The following is a 20473-nucleotide window of genomic DNA, read 5'->3' as shown; positions in this document are numbered from 1 at the left end:
AATAAATGTTACTTAGTGCATTAATTGTAACACTATCAAGTACCCAAGTCTCTAGTTATCTTCTCTCTTTTCTTCTTTTCTTTTTCTTTTCTTTTTTTTTTCTTCTTTTTTTTTTTTTTTTTTTTTGCAAATAAACGGCAACATTAAATCAAATATGAGGATAACACATTACAGATGATGGGAATAGTATGAAAGCCACTCCAAACAATCAGACCTAAAAATAGACTACCTAGCCAACAAGTGAGCTGCTTGATTCGCAATTATCTTTCTTTTTTTTTTTTTTTTAAAGAAGCTAACTACTCCTTAAAAGTTGTTTTACCAAACATGGCAATTTTATCAACTAAAGGGAGTAAGGTTGGAAATATTATATTTACTCTCTTCTTTTTTTTCTTTTTTCTTTTAATGTCACATATAAGTTTTGTTTGACATAATTTATTTTGAAACTTATACAATTTGTGTATAACTGCAATAAGTTCTTAAATTGTAATAAATCAAGTAACACCGTAAGCATTTTATAGAATAGTGTGTTGATATGTTTAAATATAATTATTACAATTATACTGATTATAATTAATCGTTTTTTAATAAAAGATATATTATATTATATAAACATACGGAGTGTTTATTAATTTAAAAATTAATTGTATTATTGTCTTCGTAAATATAAATAAACGTTTGACTGACAAAGAGACAGTATGTGCAACCAAACTAGCCTCTTCTGGCAAAAGACATTAATGATTTTGTTGATAGTGATCTGGCAAAAAAAAAAAAAGTTCATCTTATAAGTGCGATGGACAACACTTTTTCATTATGTCAACAATTAATTAAGCAGTCAAGCATATGTATATATATAGTTGTTGTGTTAGTTGTTTGTTTGGTTATTGTTTGTGAACATATATTATTTCTTGTTCACGAACAAATTGTGATCATGAACATGTGCATGTGTTTGGTTATTAAGCGTTCATGAACGTGAACGAACATGTTCACTTACGTGTTCGCAAACATTAATGAACATGTTCGTGAATGTGTTCATTGAATTACAATTCCACTGAATTACAATTTTTTTCCCTCCAGATTCAACCCTCCCAACTAAACGCCCGGTAAAGTGTACCCGCTTTTTAATATCATAAAATGCATTTTGTAGTTTTGTGTGGTGTACGCTCGCACATATATAGGGATAGGATCAAATGAGAACCACCCCTCTCCGTGTAAACGTGCGAACTACCTATTGTAATTCTTGTAATGTTTGATTATGCATATGAAAACACACATTTTTTTTTACTTTTGTAATTAAGATTGTACATATTGTGATATCTAATTGTGTATTTATATAATTTTACGATTGTGCATCTTGTAATACTTAATAAGGTTCTCATTTGATCATATCCTCATGTGTGCACCAGTGCATGTGTGTCTATATAAGTATTTAAGCAAATTAAAAACATAAATCCTAAGGTTTGATGAGGCGAGTAATTAATATGCTCTTTCCTTTCTTTCTTTCTTTCTTTTTGTGGTTTCGTTGCATCATGTCAGATTACAACATAGGAGCAGTAGTTTTGAAATATGAGTCTGAGTTTTTTTTTTTTTTTTTTTTTTGAGATATGAGTCTGAGTTGTTCATTCATTAACTGAATCCAGTTAGGAGTGGACCCATAAACAAATTGACATAATTATATATGTTGGGCTTTTATTAAGTTGGTTACAGATTAGAAGAATTATAAGCATGATTGATGTTTAGTTATTATTGGGGTGGTTTAATTTGTTTGTATGTTTTATTTTTGTTTTAATTTATTGTTCAATTATTACAAATTATGGAATAGAAGTATTTTCTTTTATTTTGCAACGTCATCAGGGTATCATCACTAATGTAAGGCTATCCACTTTAAAGAATTAAAAATATTCTGCATGTAAATTTTGGAAAAATAACTCAAAAATATCTTCTTCAAAGAAAAAACTCAAAATAATTTACCTAATCTTTTTGTATTTCTTTTTTGTTTGAAATATTCATGATTATTTACAATGTAGTATATGTTCTATACTTTTCCAATCATTTTAAGCTCAAAGAATCAAAGTTCCCACTACCGAGGTTCTATCATATGACCACTCATTTGGAATGGTAATAAAAGTGTCATTATAATACATAGTAGTTGGAATTGGCCGCATTTCATTTCTTTATAAAAACCAAAAAAAAATTATAAATATCAAACAAAATGTAGAAATGTAATATTATAATATATTATGACGTGTCTTACACTGCATACCACAAATGACAAAACAACAAACCATTTTGCACTCCACTTGCATAATTAGTTATAAATTAGGTAAGAAAAAGCATTACTTTAGCAGATAAAACTCATCGATCTTAAATAATTATTACACACAAAACCGGATAGTCAAGTGGTATAACTGTAACTTTCCTAAATGGAAGGTCACATTTTCAAAACCCAGTGAGACATTATTAACTCTACTATTTACAATATTACATTGTAACAGAGTGAGTCGATAATACTAAAAAAAGAATAATTATTCCCTAATTAATTACATTATTAATAAGATTGCAATTACTTTATATCTTTTTGAGAAATAGGTCAAATAAGCCCTCAAACAATACCTGAAAAGTCAATTAGGCTCCTAAACATTTAAAAAGTGCAATTATGCCCTTTAACATGTTAAATTGAGGCAAAGAAGCTCAAAAATCGGTAAATAACATGCAATAGCAGGTCATTTACTGTTCAAGGGGAAATCCGACGACCGGCGACGGCAGAACCTCAACTATCTACTACTAGTTTATTAAATTAGTAGTAGATAGTTGAGGTTTTTCCGTCGTCGGTCGCCGAATTTCCCTCTGAACAGTAAATGACATGTTATTGCAGGTCATTACCCGTTTTTGGGCTTCTTTGTCTCAATTTAATATGTTAAAGGGCATAATTACACTTTTTAAATGTTTAGGGGTCTAATTAACTTTTCATGTATTGTTTAGGGGCTTATTTGATCATTTTTTCTATTTTGTATGGTGGCGTTTGGTTTGCAAAATAAACTAAAAAATAAACAACATTTTATAAAATATATTTATTACATGATTTGGTTCATTTTTAAAATCATATAATAAAATTTTATAAAACAGTTATTCTGTATTATCCTTGCAACGAGAATGGTCATTCCCATGCCAAGACCCTTTTGGTATTAACTATTCATCATGTTTCATGAGGAATAATAAAATTGTATAGTACCAGAAATACTCTTATATGTGTCTTTAATTTATTTATTATTTTTAGAATGAGTACTATTGTTATTTGATTATGTTATTTTTATACATGATGTACTTGTTTATGATTTGGTTTCATTAATGAAATACGGAGTACAACTTTACTTTTAAGTTTTAATTAACAAAATAAAAATAATAATATATTATATGCATTTCGTATATCGAGAAATAATAATACACCGTATCCATTATATAGGTTTTGGAAGCTATGATGTTTTTAGGGGGAGAAACTGAAACTGTATGTCGTCTTTTGCACAGCCTTCGACGGCAAATTATACCGTGCACCACGGTGCTCATAACAATGTGCACCACGTACGTAAACGACGTTGTTTTGAGTATAGTAAATTAACCGTCTGATTTTTTTTGGAAATCACGTTTCTCGTTTCGGCCGATTTCTGTATTTATGTTAATATTATGTGTATTCCAGGCAATCAGTATGTGTATTCTAGGCAACCGTTCTGTGTATTCATGTTTGTAACAGATATTGTGATGTGTTTGTGCATTCGAATGTTTAGGATGATGAGTTCTGTGTATTTTTGTGTCAATATTCTGTATATTCATGTTATTAACACAGAATTGTGATGTGTTTGTGCATTCGAATGTTAGGATGATGAGTTCTGTGTATTTTGTTTCAATATTCTGTGTATTCTGGGTAAACATTCTGTGTATTCTAGGCAAACGTTCTGTGTATTCTAGATAATGATTATGTGTATTTTAGATAATGAATTCACTGGAGTCATTCGCGTCCGCATCCACTAACATCTGTGTATTTTATGTCAATATTATGTGTATTCTGGGCAAACATTCTGTGTATTATAGGCAAACGTTATGTGTATTCTAGATAATGAATTCCCTAAAGTCATTCGCGTCCGCGTCCACTAACATCGAAACGACGTCGTTTACGTACGTGGTGCACATTGCTATGTGCACCGTGGTGCAGGGAATATCGGTTGGCCTTCGACATATTCCTTATCCATTTCTCAGTGGCTTCTTATTCCTTATCCATTTCTAAATGGCTTCTTTCAGTTCTTTGCCCTCCTATCTACTTAGTTTATATTTATCTATTTTGTATTTCATTGTGAAGAATGGTAATGCAAAGCAAGTTGAAAAATTAATAAGTTTTTGGAAGTTATAAGGTTTTACTTTTATTTTTTGTTGGGAAATTATATTTCCAATTTTGTAATTAGAAAATAACAGGGTGTTTGGTTGGAGGTAATTACAATTCATTTTCCACTTAATTCTCACCTAATTCCAAAGGCAACTAAATTCCTTCGTTTGGTTGGAGGGAGTTGTGGAATTGCAATTCCATCATTTTCATGGAATTAGAATCCCATGGTCCCCCTGGGATTTTAACTCAGTGGATTTTAAGAAGAAAAAAAAGATAATTCTGAGACAAAATTACCATTCCTTTATTTTAACCTAAAATTGATGTCTGACATTCCCTTCAAAATTATAGCGTGTATTATTCTTCAACCTCCCTTTGTGTATGTTCCTTTAAATATTTATATGGAGCAACTATTCACAATTTGCATTCTTTATATGTTCCTACGACATCCAAGCCTCTGTTGAGTCCGGGAGGTGGAGACCAATCCACATCAATAGAGGTGGGCTCGGTCTCTCTCATCTTTTCTTTGCAGACGATCTAATGTTGTTCGATGAAGCTTCTATCCAACAAGCATCGACTATCTTGGATTGTCTAAATAGGTTCAGCAATGCTTCGAGCCTCAAGATAAAACTCTCAAAATCCCAAATTTATTGTTCGCCTAACACTAATGCAAGAGTGAAGAGGAGCATCAGTGATGACAAAATGGGCATCCCCATCGGTGACAAAATGTACTTCCAGTTAATAATACCTACTACAATTAACATATTATATATCTACATCTACAGTTAACATATTATGTATCTGTAATTAATCAATTATGTATCTATTTCAACTACTATAATTAACATATTATATACCTATAGTTAGTAAATTATGTAGTTATAGTTAACATATTATGTAGTATATACATTTAATTTATTTATAGGTACATAAATTGTTAACTAAAGAGTAAAGACACATAATATTTTAATTACTGGTGAATAATCTAAATTCCAACCACATTTTCTCATCCAAATGAATGTAAAAGAAAAAAAAATTGAGAGGGTCATTGTCAAATTAATGAGGAGAGGGCCGTTGTCTAGCCGCACATATGTATGAGTTCAAATATGTAAAACGGGTAATCTGCTCTTGACAGCCATGATTGGTAGGTATACCAACTTAGCACTTAGCAACAGTTCATATGCACTATATTCTTTGCCCTTCTTCTGCAATTGTTATACGGTGGCCATGCTCCACGCACACAGCTTTTTGTATCATGGTCCGAAAATGACTTTGATTTTTTAAGTAAAAAAACGACAGTTGTTAAATTTTAACAAATTTTATCAAAATGAAACTATAGTGTATCTAAAATAAAACTGAATAATTTGTCACGCATATTGTGTTTATATTATCAAACGAAATTGTAATTGAATTGAAATTTTATTTTAGTTGTGTTGAAATGAAACTGCGGTATGTATAAAATGAAACTGAAATACATGTCTCGCACTCTCACATATTGAGTGTATATTGTAAAATAAAAATGTAGTTGAATTGAAATGATACTTTAGTTTTGCTGAAATGAAACTACAGTATATATAAAAAGAAACTGAATAACATGTCTCGTATATTGAGTGTATATTGTCAAATGAAACAATAGTTATATCAAAATGATACTTTAGTTGTGTTGTAGTGCATATAAAATGAAATTGAATAACAGTTTCACATATTTGAGTGTATATTGTCCAATGAAACCGTAGTTAAATTAGAATTATAATTTAGTGGTATTGTAATAAGACTACAATGCGTATAAAATGAAATTCAATAACATGTCTCACTGTAATAAGACTATTGTATGTATAATATCAAATGAAACTGTAGTTGAAACAAAATGAAACTTTAGTTCTGTTAAAATAAAACTACAATATATATAAAATGAAACTGAATATGTTATATAAACAGAACTAATATACGGAAAGTATGCCGTTTCTTTTTATTAAAATAAATGACATTGTTTTGGACTATGGTGTAAAGTAAAATTTGCCCGGCTTCTCTTACAAAGTCGATTCTGGAGTAGCCTTACTGGCCTAGCTGATTGGATGTCCTTCATCTACTGTAGAGTCGCTTATACGGTATTGGAAACGTCCTTAGTTCCTCGATTCATCCCGTGGCGCGAAATCCATCATTGGCTAAACCCACCTCGCAGTGTCCCGCCTCCCCCCGAATGATCGGTGCGGCGGTTAGGCATCCTTAGTAGTAGGCACTTCTAGGCCCCTTCCCGGCTACTGGATCACTCCAGTGCTTCGGGATTAACTCGTCTGAGAACCGCCATTCCCGTACTATTCCTCCCCACTAAAAAGAGCGATTGAGAATCACCATTTCTTGCAAACACCTCTTCTTCTATCCAAATAGTTTGACAAGCCGAAAGCCGGGAAAGAGAGGTTCTTGGTTACAGACAGGGCAGTCGAGGATATTAGGGGAAGCAGTGAGTGGAGATTCCCCTGCAGAGAGCCGGATGAGGGGAGACCTTCACGTCCGGTTCGGGGGTCGGGGTAGTTTAGAAAGACCTATCGGACCTGTGAAAGTCTCGTTTTTGACTAAGTTTTCTTTTGTGCCACTTATTCATATTAGGTAACTGCTCTTTCGATTCTGATACTTCTAACATTTCTTTCTTTTTTTTTTGTTTTTGTTTTGTTTTTAAATTTGTTGACGTAATTTATAATGAATTTCATGATTCATTTTATAATTAATTAGATGATGACTCTTTTTTATATTTTTTAATTCATATGTTGAGGGTGACATAACGAGGTGAAATGATAGATTCGACAAGTAAGCCCATGATCTGATAATCCAATTCTCAATTAATTTTTGCATAGACAATGTAAAAGTTGGCAAATTATTGCATGGACCATGGTCCACACAGTTGTGTGGACAAAAAATAAAAAGTACATTATTTTTGTACTGTAGGTACATTATTTGATAATATATATCAAATAATGTACCTTCAGTACAAAAATAATGTATCATAAAATAATGTATTTACAGTACAAAATTAATGTATCTTCAATACAAAAATAATGTGTTTTTTATTTTTGGTCCACACAGCTGTGTGGACCATAGTCCGTGCAATAATGATTGGTAAAAGTTCTCTCCAATGTTGTAACCTAAAATAAAAATTCATACTTGAAGTCATTTGTTGTATCAAAATTAAAGTGTCATGACCCTAGAGTTACGTTGTTGGACTAGCTTCAAAGTTATTTGTTGTATCACAATTGAAGTGTCATGACCATAAAGGTGTTGCACTAGTTAGAATTTGAATAAACAAGAGCTCTGGATGGTTGTGTATTAGTTGTTTGTATTTTGCTTCTTTTTTTTTTTTTTTCTTATTTCTATATACTTTTGCACAAAAAGTCTAACCAGAACCAGGAATTAAACGCATGTTTTAAGTGAGACTTCTCAGTAACTAAATCAATGCATTAAGAGCATCCTTATCAGTGGAGTTTTTTCACGGTAATTGAGGAGTTTTTGTAAGTGTGATTAGGAAAGAAAAAATGGGAGTGGAGAAAACAAATTTAAAACAAATCAAATTTAAAAAAATAATAATAATAAAAATAATAAAGAATGTGGTCAAGCGCGCCTGCTGTGCGCATAACGCGCACAACAGCACATGAGCATTAAATTAAAATGTCAAAAAACACTGTTTCATGGACCTTGTTTAGCATATGATCTCTTCCCTCTCTCTCTCCTATTCTCTCTCTTAACACATGGCATCTCCTCTGACATAAACCAACCAATATCTATTGGTGGTGATGCTCTAATGCCCTACAGATTGAACACTCACCCCACAGCCCACCCCCAATGCCTTTTACCCCATTTCTGCATGCGTAAACCGCCCAAAGGTAGCACCTCTACAAAGTTAGCTAGTCGTACTCCCAACACAGATAACTCCGTATTCATGCTCGCTCAATATTTTGTCAAACTTTTTAGAGTTGTATAATCATTTTTTTAACCAAGTTCTAAAACCCAGAGCACAATAATAGCTAGTAGGAAATCCAATATCTGCACTATCTGCAGGGCCGATTTTTTATCTATCCGTCAGGTTCTGATATACATACAGACAAAATGCAAGTTGGAGTTGAAATAGGTATGGATCCCTTTATGGGTTTAGGAACTTTGCACATTAAAAGCACGCAGCAGGTACCATATTATGTTCAAATACAAAATCTGCTCATTCCCAACTTGGGAGAATTACACTGGAAAACAAAATATTCCATTGGCTGTTTACAAAGAAACAACTCTAGCATAGCACATCAAGTACAAGGTCGCATCATACTACATTTCTGTAACATGTATTTACATCTTTAGAAGTAACTAAAACACATTTTCCTTCAGATACCGTATTCCAGCTAAATATAAAGTCTAGAGATACAAGTGAAGTGAGAAATTCAAAGTGGACTAAGAAAATGTATCTTCTCGATCCGCCTCTGCAGTCTCACCTTCCTCCATGTTGCTGAACTCTAGGAAATGAGTTGGCCTGTGATCTTCATTATAGTATTCCCGTGGGGTGCCTAATTTTACCCCATACTTCATGCTAACTGTGTGTTTCACCCCCATGAAGTTGTAATTCCATGGACCATTGTCTGGAATCTGTGACAAATTCCAAAACCAGTGTAAAGTTTTGATGTATACAAAATCTTCCTTGGAAGGAAATAATAATTGCATAAGACAAATGTAGTTCGGTCACGAAGGACATAAACATACCATGTAGAAACCAAGGAAACGGTCACTCAGAAGCATCTGGACCTTCTCATAATGGGTTGGTAAGTAACCATGAGGGTTACTTCCTGTGTCCTTGTTAGCACGGCCCCACTCGTATCCTGTAGGCGTCAACTTGTAAGCAGTTAATGAGCATGATCCAGGGGTAAAACTGCATGTCAAAATGATACACTTCTCTCCATCCCATTGCTTGTTGTTCTCTAGAATCCTTGCATGAGAAGTGACATCCTACAGTGCAATAAATTGTTTAGAAGATGATATGAAAAGAAGAACAATCCTAGGAATAAAACTCTTTGCAGAATCCACTGACTCATGAAAAATAGAATTGGTAATGGGAAGTATTACTTGTGGTGATAATTGTGGAAGTTCATTCGGTTGAGTGTGCATCCATCCCAAAGGCTCCAAATCAGTCAAGAAGTCATGATCTGGAAGAGCAGACGGTAGATGCACTTGCTGATGTGTCCCCCACTGTGGTGGCATGGCAATACATCGAATTTCCTTCACCTGGGGATTATCTGGAGGACTTATACCATACAAATATCCAGCAATTTGTGTTCGGAGATCAGCAATACATATGAACTTCTTCAAAATATTTTTTGGCATAATGTACGTATAGCCAGTTTCCTGCATACAATAGTTGATACATAAACTTAACAAAACATTTTTTTCCAAATTATAGCAACACATTAATCAGACAAAAAGTAAGACAAACATTACACTAGTGTAACAGAAAAAAATTTTTGTTATCAAATCAACAAGATTACCTTTATGTCCTCTGAATTCACATAAATATGATTCACTCGGAGATAAAGGTTTGTGGCAGAAATTGCTCTGACACGCCAATCAGTTTTAGAGGCATAGTTAGACTGCTCATAAGGACTTGTTGTAGTGACAATTAATTCATCCCCATGGACATTGGTGGTCCTTGTGGTGACTGCTGTCAGCTGAGTGTTATCCTTTGCCTGCAAAGAAATATCATAACATTAGCAATTAGGCAAGTGTCAAACAGAAATACAGAATATAGTAAAGCAGCCCAGTTTGTCCAAACCCACACACCTGTTTCTCAATCTCTGCAATCTGTTGTCGCTGCTGTGAAGGGGGAGTAATCTCAGCTCCAAGTATTATATCACGGATCTCAGACTGAGTCAATGCCGATGTGTTAACATTGTTCTTCTTTGCATAGTCAGAAAGTATGAGGTCTCTGAGAGCAACCTCAACCTGCAATCATTATAATTTCATATCATGACAACAGTGAGTCAGACCATGTAGGCTTAAAAAAATGGGCTAATATGCCAGACATCACACAAAAAGAGCAATGGATGCATAAAAGTCAGCATTGAAAAACCAACCTTCATCCACTGGTCATCAGTAAGAGAAGGCCAGATATGGTGTGGCTCAGTGACAATTGACTTGTCAGGCTTGAGTAACATCTTAGCCTTTTCATTGTTTACATGAAGTGCACGTAAGATGAGGATAAGTCTGGAGAATGCCGTGTAGGAGGAGATGCTTTTCAACCAATCATCATATATATTGAACAAAACCATTTGTGGTTCTGTAGCTTTTAGTATCAGATCACCAAACTTCTCAATCTTAAGACAAGCCTGGAAGGGTAGCTGTAACTCACTTCCTTTGATAACAATATTAGGAAAATCAAGCAAGTGAACCTCCAATGGATCAAGCATTCCTTTACGAGTCACAATAATTTGTTTTGGTTGTTCCTCAACAGGTAAAGAACGCACCAAAGCAGCCACTTCTTCAGCTGTTTTCCACTTGGCAAGCTGCCCCAACCGCTTTTGTCCTGCCCAAACACTTGTGTGAATGACCTGCAAAACCAAGGTATATTAATGCCATGCCTAGACAGGGAATAAACAATCACAGCTCAAAATGCAAACCTTAAGAAACAATTGCCCTGTCCTTGGGTTAAAAATGAATATTGCTCCATTAATAGGTTTTGTGGTTAAATTCCCTTCAAAGGTCTTGTGAATAGTCACACGATACACATTTGTGTCATCAACAAACCAAATTATCTGATTGCTGAATATTTCTCCATAGTTCTGGGATGATAGATATGGCTCTGTAGGCTCTGAAGAATATAACTGCAACCCTTTCCTTATCCGTTCCCTCAGAACATATAGCGCAGGATTTGACTGCATAATGCAACACATATAAGCTTAGCAATTACTGTCATATTTGAAATAAAGCTGTAAATGAGAAGAATTCAAATCACGGGCACCTTCATAATCTTGTTCATCGCTTGAGCCAATAATGGCTTTGATCCAGGGAACCAGTTTCCAAATGCAGAATGCAGGTTGTAAGCAAGGTCAAGTCCAATCATTACACCTGCATAGGAACCAAATAGCATTCATATGTGCCTTAACACACTGAAATGAAAATAAAGATTGCTCAAATATACAAATGGTTTACCAGTTGGTGATGGATAAATAGACATATTGTCTGTTGTGTAATCCATAAACTTCGCCCGGGTGTATCGTTCAATGTCATGAGAATCATAGTCACCCCATCTAAGCTGCACATCAATCCAGTATTTATTACTTGCCTTTTGGTCAAAGACATCCTTTGATTCAGCCACAAGACTAGGTTTTGACATTGGCCACCTATGCGCAGCAAATAGAAGAATGTCAGCACAAGAGCTATTCATTTTGTAGCTCTTCCTGGGGTGAATTGTTTCCTTCTGCACAGTTTCAATTTCCAATGCATCTAACTCCTGATCTAGAACCTGGCAAAGATCCATGACCACACTTTCATGGATCTTCTGCCACAAGTGAGCACGGAATATCTGAATCAATGAGATCTTTAGAGTTGGTATCTTTCCGTGCATGAAAATCCCAGTCAAATCCAGCTGCACTTGGAAACCAACATAAACATTGGCACGATTAATTGTAGGTGACCACCAGAGTGTGAACCTACGGTTAGGGATTTGGTTAAGCCCAGATCTCTGTGCATTTGTCAGTTTCTTATATTTCATGGACTCTTCGAAACCTGAAGCCTTCTCCCAAAAAAGACCCTCCCATGTCGGAAAGCTGAAAAATCAATCAAAAGTCAATCATAGAAGAAAACATCCAAAAACAAATGTCATAAGAACATGGATTTTCTCTAGTGTGTTTGCTTAGGTATCTTTTTTTGCTTGTGAGGGGATCAGTTGGATTGAGGGGTGATAATTGTGATGGTAAAGGAAGAGGAGTACATACTATGTTCCTTTAAATAGCGTATGCTCAAGAATTCCTTCAACTCCTCCAAGAGCTTGAATTACATCTGTTCGATAGTTGTTCAGGTTCCAAAGCTTTCCATCATGTCTCTGATGTGTCCACCAGAAAGGATTCTGTTTAAGAACTTGGTACTGTTTAAAATCAGTCCGTACCCTCCATCCTTTGTCATATGCAAGGGTATGACGATCCTTTTGGAACAAAGTATTTATTCGAGGTATCCCACGGTCCCAAGAATCCTACAAACCAAATTGGCAGAGTAAATGAGGCAGCTTACAAAAGAGTCAAGAACATAAAACAATGAAAAGTTGGAATATTTCAGGAAAAAAAAAAAAAAACAAAGTCAAAAATGAAAATTCATACTCCGTATTGAACACCTTCTGCTCCCTCAGTGATTAAAGAAAAGATAAATCCACAATAACTTCATAAATAAACTAATGTTTGAATTAACCAGAAAGTGGAGAGGAAACTAAATTGATATTATTAGCACTCACTTCCAGATCTTCAAGTGTCAAACGCCTATTCTGTGCCTGAGCTTCCTGCCTCTTCAATGCATACTCAGCCCAAACTCTCTGTGAATCAATAAATTCACTCTCCCATGGCTGCCAGAGACTCACAAAAAGTTATTACAGAAGCAATTAATATTTAGTCATAAGAATTGAGATTACATGCATGAGAATCACAGGTATACCTGTATGTATCTGTAAAGATTTGGAATCAACTGGTCTTCTTCGTGACTCATCCCACTCCTGAAATGGGTCACACCAACATCTGTTTGCTGACTATACCGAAGATCACTCTGAGGGATCAAAATGTGACCCATTGATAACATGCCCAGTCCCCCAATTTCCTTCGGTGTATAGAAGATTACAGGAGGGAACCTTTAGGTGTCAAAAAGTAAAGTATTTTCATTAGCCAGTTCTCTTAATCCATAAGATATTTATGTACGATTTGAAATTTGATGCAAACATTGTTCAATAAAGATGTATTCCCTTTAAGCTAACACTTCAGTAGCTAAGGAATAAGGATTGTCATTAATCTCAATAATCATGTACTATAATTTATTAGGAGAACAGCAAAATTGCTAAATTTAAGATAAACAGATAGAGAAAAGTGCTGCAAACAAAAAATTAAACAAAGTAGAGATACGTCCAGATACCTGCTGGGCATTTTTGAATTCAACCCTATCTTGATACGAGTTTGTATCTTATTTTCACATTTGACCAGAAGATCCAGTAGTTCCTGAGTGTGCACTGTTGCTTCACGGAAATATGTCATGAGGCCTGTCAACAAGGAAATAAAATCATTCAGTTAAAAATGAAATCAAGTCAAAAGATCAAGCATGCAAAGGTAGAAATTTGAACCCATAAACCATTATCTTTACCTATAAGTGCTGTATTCCACTTGTTAACAATCTTTGTAAATGTTGTAGAGCCAGAAGACATGAGGATCTGCCTCACACGATTCTCAAACACCTTCATATGCTCATCATCCACCCGCAAAAAGGCAACAGCTGTCCTTTCCTTCGTCTGCTCGTTCTGTAGATTCCATACTCCATCCCTCGTATTGCTGAATGCCTCCTGAGTCATTCTTATCTTTGGCAGTATTCTAACTTCAAATCCACACCTGCACAATCATATTTCACATGAAGGCAATGTCAAATCTATTAGGCACAACATAAAAGCAAGGCTTATTTAACCATCCCTGAATCTCCTGTGATCTATAGTCAATCAAGACACTTAAACAAAGAACATAGAAAGATACGCATCTATTTTAGCAGATCATTGAGCAATTGGAAGCAGAATGGAGGTTCAAGGAATAAGAGAATAAATAAATCTTCTACCCCATCCCTCCTGGTATATAGGACAATGAAAGAGATCTAACAGCAGCATTCTAAAGAACAAAAAAAGTAATGTGCTGATTGAATAACCAAAATTCTAACAAGTTGTTTACAAGACGCAAGAATGAGAATGTTGCCCCCATAAGTAACAGATAGAGATAACAGATAATGAAAAAGTCTAATTAGATGCACATTGAGCATCCTAAAATAGTAATCAAAGCAAATAAGAAAACACCCTAAACAATAAATGAATTTATGTGTGACTAAAGAATATACATACATGCTGAAAAGCAGGTTGGGATTATCTTTACTGTATACAGAGACAAAACTGTTCTCCCACTCCAACGTGGTGATGCTTCTTGGTAGTCGGTTCTTCATGTCCCAGAAGACACTTCTCCCTAGATTGACTGAAATAATCAAACATAAAATAATCAGCTTCAGACGGAAACTCAATATAACCAAAAGATACTTGGGAATCTTGATTGAAGAATAATGGATTATAAGGTACCATCATGTTTCATGAGCCTCATCCGTGCGTCTCTTGGCCAGCATTTCTTGTTGTTATAACCAACCATATTTTCATTATTAGGATCAGGATGCTCAGTAAGGTACCGTTGGATAAGATCCCGTGCCTCTTCATGGGTGAAGCGAAATAATATGTGCACCTTGTCAATGTATCTAGAGTACAAACGGATGGGATGCCGTTTCTCAACTCTAGTATCATTGTAAGTAATGAACTCATTAGGCATCTGTGGTGGACCAGCAATTTCACTAGCTCGAGTCAAACCCAAAAGCAAAAGATCCAGCACAAGCCCATAATACTGAACAACAAAAGATGCAAACTGGAGACCACGTATTAGCCCATATGAGTTTGTGTGGCTCATGTCTTTATAAGACAACACAACATTGTTCTTTGCAGTGACATAATCAGCAATATTATGGTCCAGTACCAGCCGGAGAAGCCTGCGGAAGTAGTGTGAAAATAAGGATCAAAAGATTTCAGCACTTAGGTCTAATCAGCAATAAACAGTATATCAATGCTCACCTGTTCAGCATGGTCAAATCAATTTTCTCAAAAAATTTCTCAAATTTAGTTTGAAGCATGACAACACATTGCCCTTCGCTAGTATCCCATATTTCCTGCAAGTTGTTAATGCCCTGGCACCATTTGTAGACTAGTAGTGGTGGTGGCTCTGAATCAGCAGGTTTAATCCAATTTGGAAACAGATGACGCTTATCACCCTCATACCATAGGTATTGGTCAAGATATGCATCAGTAATCTTCTCCAGTGGCTCAATCTCATAGACTGGAATAAGGTAACTATACAAGTCCATGAACTCAATGCCAACCTAGAAAATGCATACAGAAGATAGTTATTAGTTTAAAGGTAAAAACAACTTAAGTTAAAATAAAAAACATAAAAAGAAAACCCCTTCCTTAACTACAGCCATACTGAAAAATACTGTCAAGTTAATTTGTTAATTACTTCTTTGAAGGCACGCTGGGTGAGAAGATGACGCTTAATCCTTGACAATGCCTCATGTGGATTATCATAAGCTTGCTCAATGAGACCCAACTCTTCCCTTTGCTGCTGATTTAGCCTTACAGCAACACTGTAAGATTCTTTCAGTCTCTCAAGAGCGAGAATAAGAAGTTTCGTATCATGCTTATAAGACAATGGTGGGAATGGAATAGGAGAAAATTTCCTAGACTCCAACCAATGTACAGTAGTGGTATATATAGCCACTGCTTCTTCTGGCGTGACATATGGACCATCCTTCAGGTAGTTATGTTGCCGTTCCTGATACAATGATAAAAGCTATTTACCACAAATCCTCTTGTATATGCATTTCAAAAATGTAAAACAAAATGTGTAAAAGATATTAGCTGCAAAAACTGTTGAAGGACATAAAAACAATCTTAACCTGTTCTGCCTTCAACCAAAGGCGAGTCAATCTCCCAAGATTTTTTCGACAAACTGTCTTGTCAACAGTTGCACCTCTTCTAATACGCTCCCGATTATAGTGGGCAACATTTGTCCACCAATCAGCCTTTGACTTCACATAACGAAGAATCATGTTCTCAATTGGAACTGGTAAACCAGGCACCTAAAGGAACCAAGAAGGCACACATGGTTAAAACCTAAAACATGAATTTGTATCTATAATTAATTAATTATTCCATCACACAGACTAATCTAGATAACTCAAAAGCCGCACCTTCCAAGGGATATTTGCTTTCCAACAACGCCAAGCCTCACTTAGATGCTGCAAGATGGTTCTTGCTTTGTTTTGCTTGATACCCTCTGAAAATATATAAAATTATAAACACCACCAAAATAACAAGCAAGAATGGAATGATTAAAACCCAACACAAGGAAAGAGGGGGGTGGGGGTTCACACCTGGCATAGCATCAAGCACATCATGCATAACTGCAGCACGAAGCTCTAAGTCAAAGTGACTTTCCACACGCTGTTTTGTAACAGTTTTAGCCACTCCCTTAGAATGTCGTCCCTCAAATTGCCTTGCAAGTAGATTTCCAAGCCATCGCTCCAAAAGAGGCACTATGCCACGTAGAAAGAACAACCACACTCTCCACATTGGTGCCCAGAAACCACAACCAGGTCCCTTTCCAACCGGCCCAGTGTTAAATCGGTAATAAATCAAATGCTTCAAATCTTTGCACATCCTGATCTGTCTCATAAGCCGGTACTTGTACCGATACATACCCGTCAATTGGCCAACATGTGAAAATATATACTGCAAGCCATCTGCCAACTGAAATGCATCTACATTCCCCAAACGAAACTGGACATTTGCATCAACAACTAGCTTTGTCAAACGCAGAATTTCTCGACAAAGATGGAAAGCATTACCAAAGCGTGATTTCTTACGTTCCTTGGTTGTAAGTGTCTTTACTGGCTTCAAATTGAAATTATAATCAAGGTGAAGATAGTTCAGATTCTTCCTGTGAATCAGGAGATTCAACATATTGTATCCCTGCTTACAAACTTGAAGACCAGCTTCAGCCCAATCCAGTTCTGTAGTTTGGAAAAATTTTGTAGCCTGAAGAGAACGGAACAGGTGCTTCTTCTTCTGAGCCTTAGGCGGTCTATGATGCAGTTCATTCAGCACAAAACATTTCAACAATTTCTGATAACTGACACGGACCTTGACAGGATAAGATGGAGGGCTGCACAAATGTAAGATCACAAGTTAAGAAGGAATAACTAAATCTGTGTCCTAACAACATCTAAGAACACACATGAAATAAAAGACCAGGCCCTACCAATGCTCCTTGTACCACTCTGACACTAGGGGTATATCTTCAGCCCGCCGTGTGCGGCCAGATCTCATATTAAATGGGCGTGGGGCAAACAGTAGCGATATACCAGCTGCAGTAGTATCTGTATATATTTGAGTGTCTTTGAGCAATGGTTCAACGCCCTCAGGTAATTCAAAATCATCATCATCATCCTCATGAATTCTCTTCTCTTTCTTCTCCTTAGATGTTATCGGATGGATCAGAGGATCATAATAAAAAGCGGGCAGATCAGGATCCTCAGTTTTTATATACATAATCATAGGAGTGTGATATACACCAAGCTTCACTTTCCTTGGCCTGTTATTGTAGAGATGAGGGAATGCAATTCTGTATTCTGTCCTGAGAGGTGACCTAATGATCAATTTATTGATGTCATTAAATTCATTCCAATCTTCATCTCCTTTCTCCATGTCACGATACAAAGGTTCAAACTTGGGGCCACCTGCAAAGGAGCCATTGAGAAAAAAATTCTACAAATATCTAAAATATACTTTAGAATCACAGTACATGTTTGTACAAAATGGGAAAGAACTCGGTAAGCATTCCAAAAAAAGGTGTAGGACAAGGAGAAAAAAGGAGAAGCAGAAGAGCAAATAATGGAGGCTTTACCAGGAATGCACATGTTGAGTGCCTTAGCCGTGAAAAAGGATTCCATATCGAACAAATAAAAATAATTGTGATCAGTTAAATCAGAAAGCAGCTGCCCAGCTAAACGGTGAAGCGTTGCCATAATTGGAAGAGAAAGGTGCCACCTTCGGTAACTAGGACCATTGATAAGCTTTGTTTTCACCAGAGGTTTATGATCATAAAACCAGTTATACACAGCAGAATCTTCTTCTTCCTCCAACTCCAATTGAATTGGTTCCAAAGGATCAACATCTAAAAGATTGTCAGCGTAGTCAAGTGGAGGCTCCTCATCATCAAAAGGAGGAAAGCGCATTCTCTTGAAATGCCTCCGATCTCTCTTTTCTCGTCGCATCATAATCCACATTGTACCCCACTGCAAGATTTCATAAGCATCAATAAATAAATTCACTGTGATCATAATAAATTGTCCACTTGCTAAGGAGGACCAAAAGTTAGGCAAAATCAAGTGCATATATAAGCATATTTATTCAGCAGGATAAAGTTGCAAACCTGTGCTAGATAGATTGGCTCAACAACCCATGGTATCTCATTAACAAATGTGATAGCACCAGTAATGTGATACAGAATTTTCACTTCACGAACCTACAAAGACAATAGTATTTAAGAGTTAACTCAAGGTAAGTAAAACAAATGAGGATTTCCACATTGAAGCCTATATTTAAACAAAATTGCAGAAGACAACGAGAAGAAAAGAGGAACATACTTGTTCCCAAGGCATAGGCATGTTCTCAAGGAGCTTGTAAACAGCATGTGGAACAAATTTAAGTGCTCCAAGGTACACCCGTTTATCATGGCGATATTTTTTGGAAGACATATCCCCATGGTCCCTGCACAATTTTTAAAAATTAAAAATAATAATACAAGAACTCAATAGCTGTTCTCACTCCTTTCTGTTTCTTTATTAGAGGAAGAACAGTGTGTGCATTGATGAAGAACCATAATAACAGCACCAAATATATAGTAGAGAAGTTATGACCTTACAGAGGTGATTTTGATCATATCCCACAAAGATGAAAAAGATTAACAACATATGCAACTAGATCATATCAATCTTCCCCTTAGTAGCCCTCTGTGATATTTTGAATTGAGGTTCCTTTATTCAATTGGAGGTATAATTGTGTAAATTAAAGATATACTAGCATCTCCAGTCAGCTGCTCTTTCAGTTATGACTTTCTAATGTCAAGTGTAGTTTGCATCCTCCTAGCAGCATGTAAATCGTATATAAATGTAACTCCATGTGGTTTAAAAGCACTCAGAACAAACAAGTCCCAGTGGAGCTTTTCAACTTTCAGAGCTCAAGTAAGCTTAAAATTGATTAACTAAATCTAATCCCTCACCAATTTGATAACCCCAATAACGATCTATCAGGGCTTTTCCATCGTAAGTTCGAAAGTAGATACATAAAGGAAACCATACTTCAGCAATGGAGAGAATACTTACCGAATAATCTTCCTAACATGCTCAGGAGGCATATCCTCTTTCTGCGTCTCCACGAAACCAAACTTTCTTTTGTCACTGTATCTCTTAGAATTCAGCTGCATCCATTTCCTAGCTTTCTCTTCGAGCTGAGCCTCAGTCGGCAGAACAGTATACGAAGGCGGCGGAGGCGGGCCTCCGCTACTAGAAGGTCCTGCTCCGGTAGTCCCCGGAGGCATTATTGGCGGAAGTCCGCCAGCAGTGCCTGGTGGAGGCGGCGGTACTCCTCCACCGACTGCCCCGGCGGTTCCAGGCGGCGCGTTGCTGTTCCACATCTCTTGGTTCCACATACCTACTGTACAAATTCACAAAACCCTAACGATTGCAGGCAGATACGTTGGAGGAGAAATGGAGATGTGCAGAGAGGGAGAGGGAAAGCAGTGCAGCACTCACTTCTCTCGATCGAGGAGAGAGTGAATTAGTGAAATGGGTTTGGATAGACCCTAGCCCTTCTTTTCAAACAGGGCCGTCAAGGCGGTTCAGCTGGCCGACTTATTGGTATGTGGGCTTGCGCTAGATCTGGTGTTCTTAATAGCGCTTGGTCATTGTAACACAGCGGCCCAACTGGATGTCTCATTTCGTTTTTCTTTTTCTTATTTTCACTTTCTTTTTAAAAACAAAACAAACATAACATAACGTTTAATTAAAAGGTATGTTTGGAAACCCGAAAATTTGATTTTTGAAAATCATTTTTTGAATTTTCACTAGTTAATTTGGCAGAAAATGACTTCCGTCAAAGTTTGGCAGAAGTCATTTTCCGCAGCAATACAAAGCCCACGAACAACACCCACAACCTTGGTTTCCAGTAGAAACCATTGGTCTGGTTTCCGCGCCGGA

At 36.1% G+C, this 20473-nt stretch overlaps 1 protein-coding gene across 1 annotated transcript; it reads right to left on the bottom strand.

The window, feature by feature from the left end:
* Nucleotides 1-8525: 8525 nt before the first annotated feature.
* LOC116032159 (pre-mRNA-processing-splicing factor 8A) lies at nt 8526-20059 on the bottom strand. The gene is made up of 26 exons (XM_031274591.1): nt 19601-20059; nt 18863-18986; nt 18649-18741; nt 18121-18511; nt 17476-17953; nt 16589-17379; nt 16406-16491; nt 16112-16294; nt 15673-15987; nt 15231-15535; nt 14694-15148; nt 14466-14592; nt 13730-13971; nt 13505-13628; nt 13037-13226; nt 12840-12947; nt 12331-12584; nt 11546-12162; nt 11355-11461; nt 11014-11268; nt 10471-10944; nt 10178-10339; nt 9886-10083; nt 9467-9745; nt 9107-9349; nt 8526-8992 (listed from the first exon to the last, which is right to left on the bottom strand). The coding sequence occupies exons 1-26, from the start codon at nt 19924-19926 to the stop codon at nt 8801-8803; spliced, it is 7119 nt and encodes a 2372-aa protein (XP_031130451.1). The 5' UTR covers nt 19927-20059; the 3' UTR covers nt 8526-8800.
* Between the last annotated feature and the right edge of the window lie 414 nt (nt 20060-20473).

Source organism: Ipomoea triloba, chromosome 10 (assembly GCF_003576645.1).
Source record: "Ipomoea triloba cultivar NCNSP0323 chromosome 10, ASM357664v1".
Lineage (NCBI taxonomy): Eukaryota > Viridiplantae > Streptophyta > Magnoliopsida > Solanales > Convolvulaceae > Ipomoea > Ipomoea triloba.
This window is presented reverse-complemented; position numbering and strand designations above follow the sequence as displayed.

Bases quoted from the DNA above. Each gene is read 5' to 3' on its own strand.
- LOC116032159 (XM_031274591.1), bottom strand. From the start codon at position 19,926: ATGTGGAACCAAGAGATGTGGAACAGCAACGCGCCGCCTGGAACCGCC. The intron at 13,629-13,729 runs GTAAAGATAATG...CCTTGTTGACAG, and splicing joins GTGGAATACAGCACTTATAG to GCCTCATGACATATTTCCGT. The intron at 11,462-11,545 runs GTAAACCATTTG...GTTCCTATGCAG, and splicing joins TATTTATCCATCACCAACTG to GTGTAATGATTGGACTTGAC.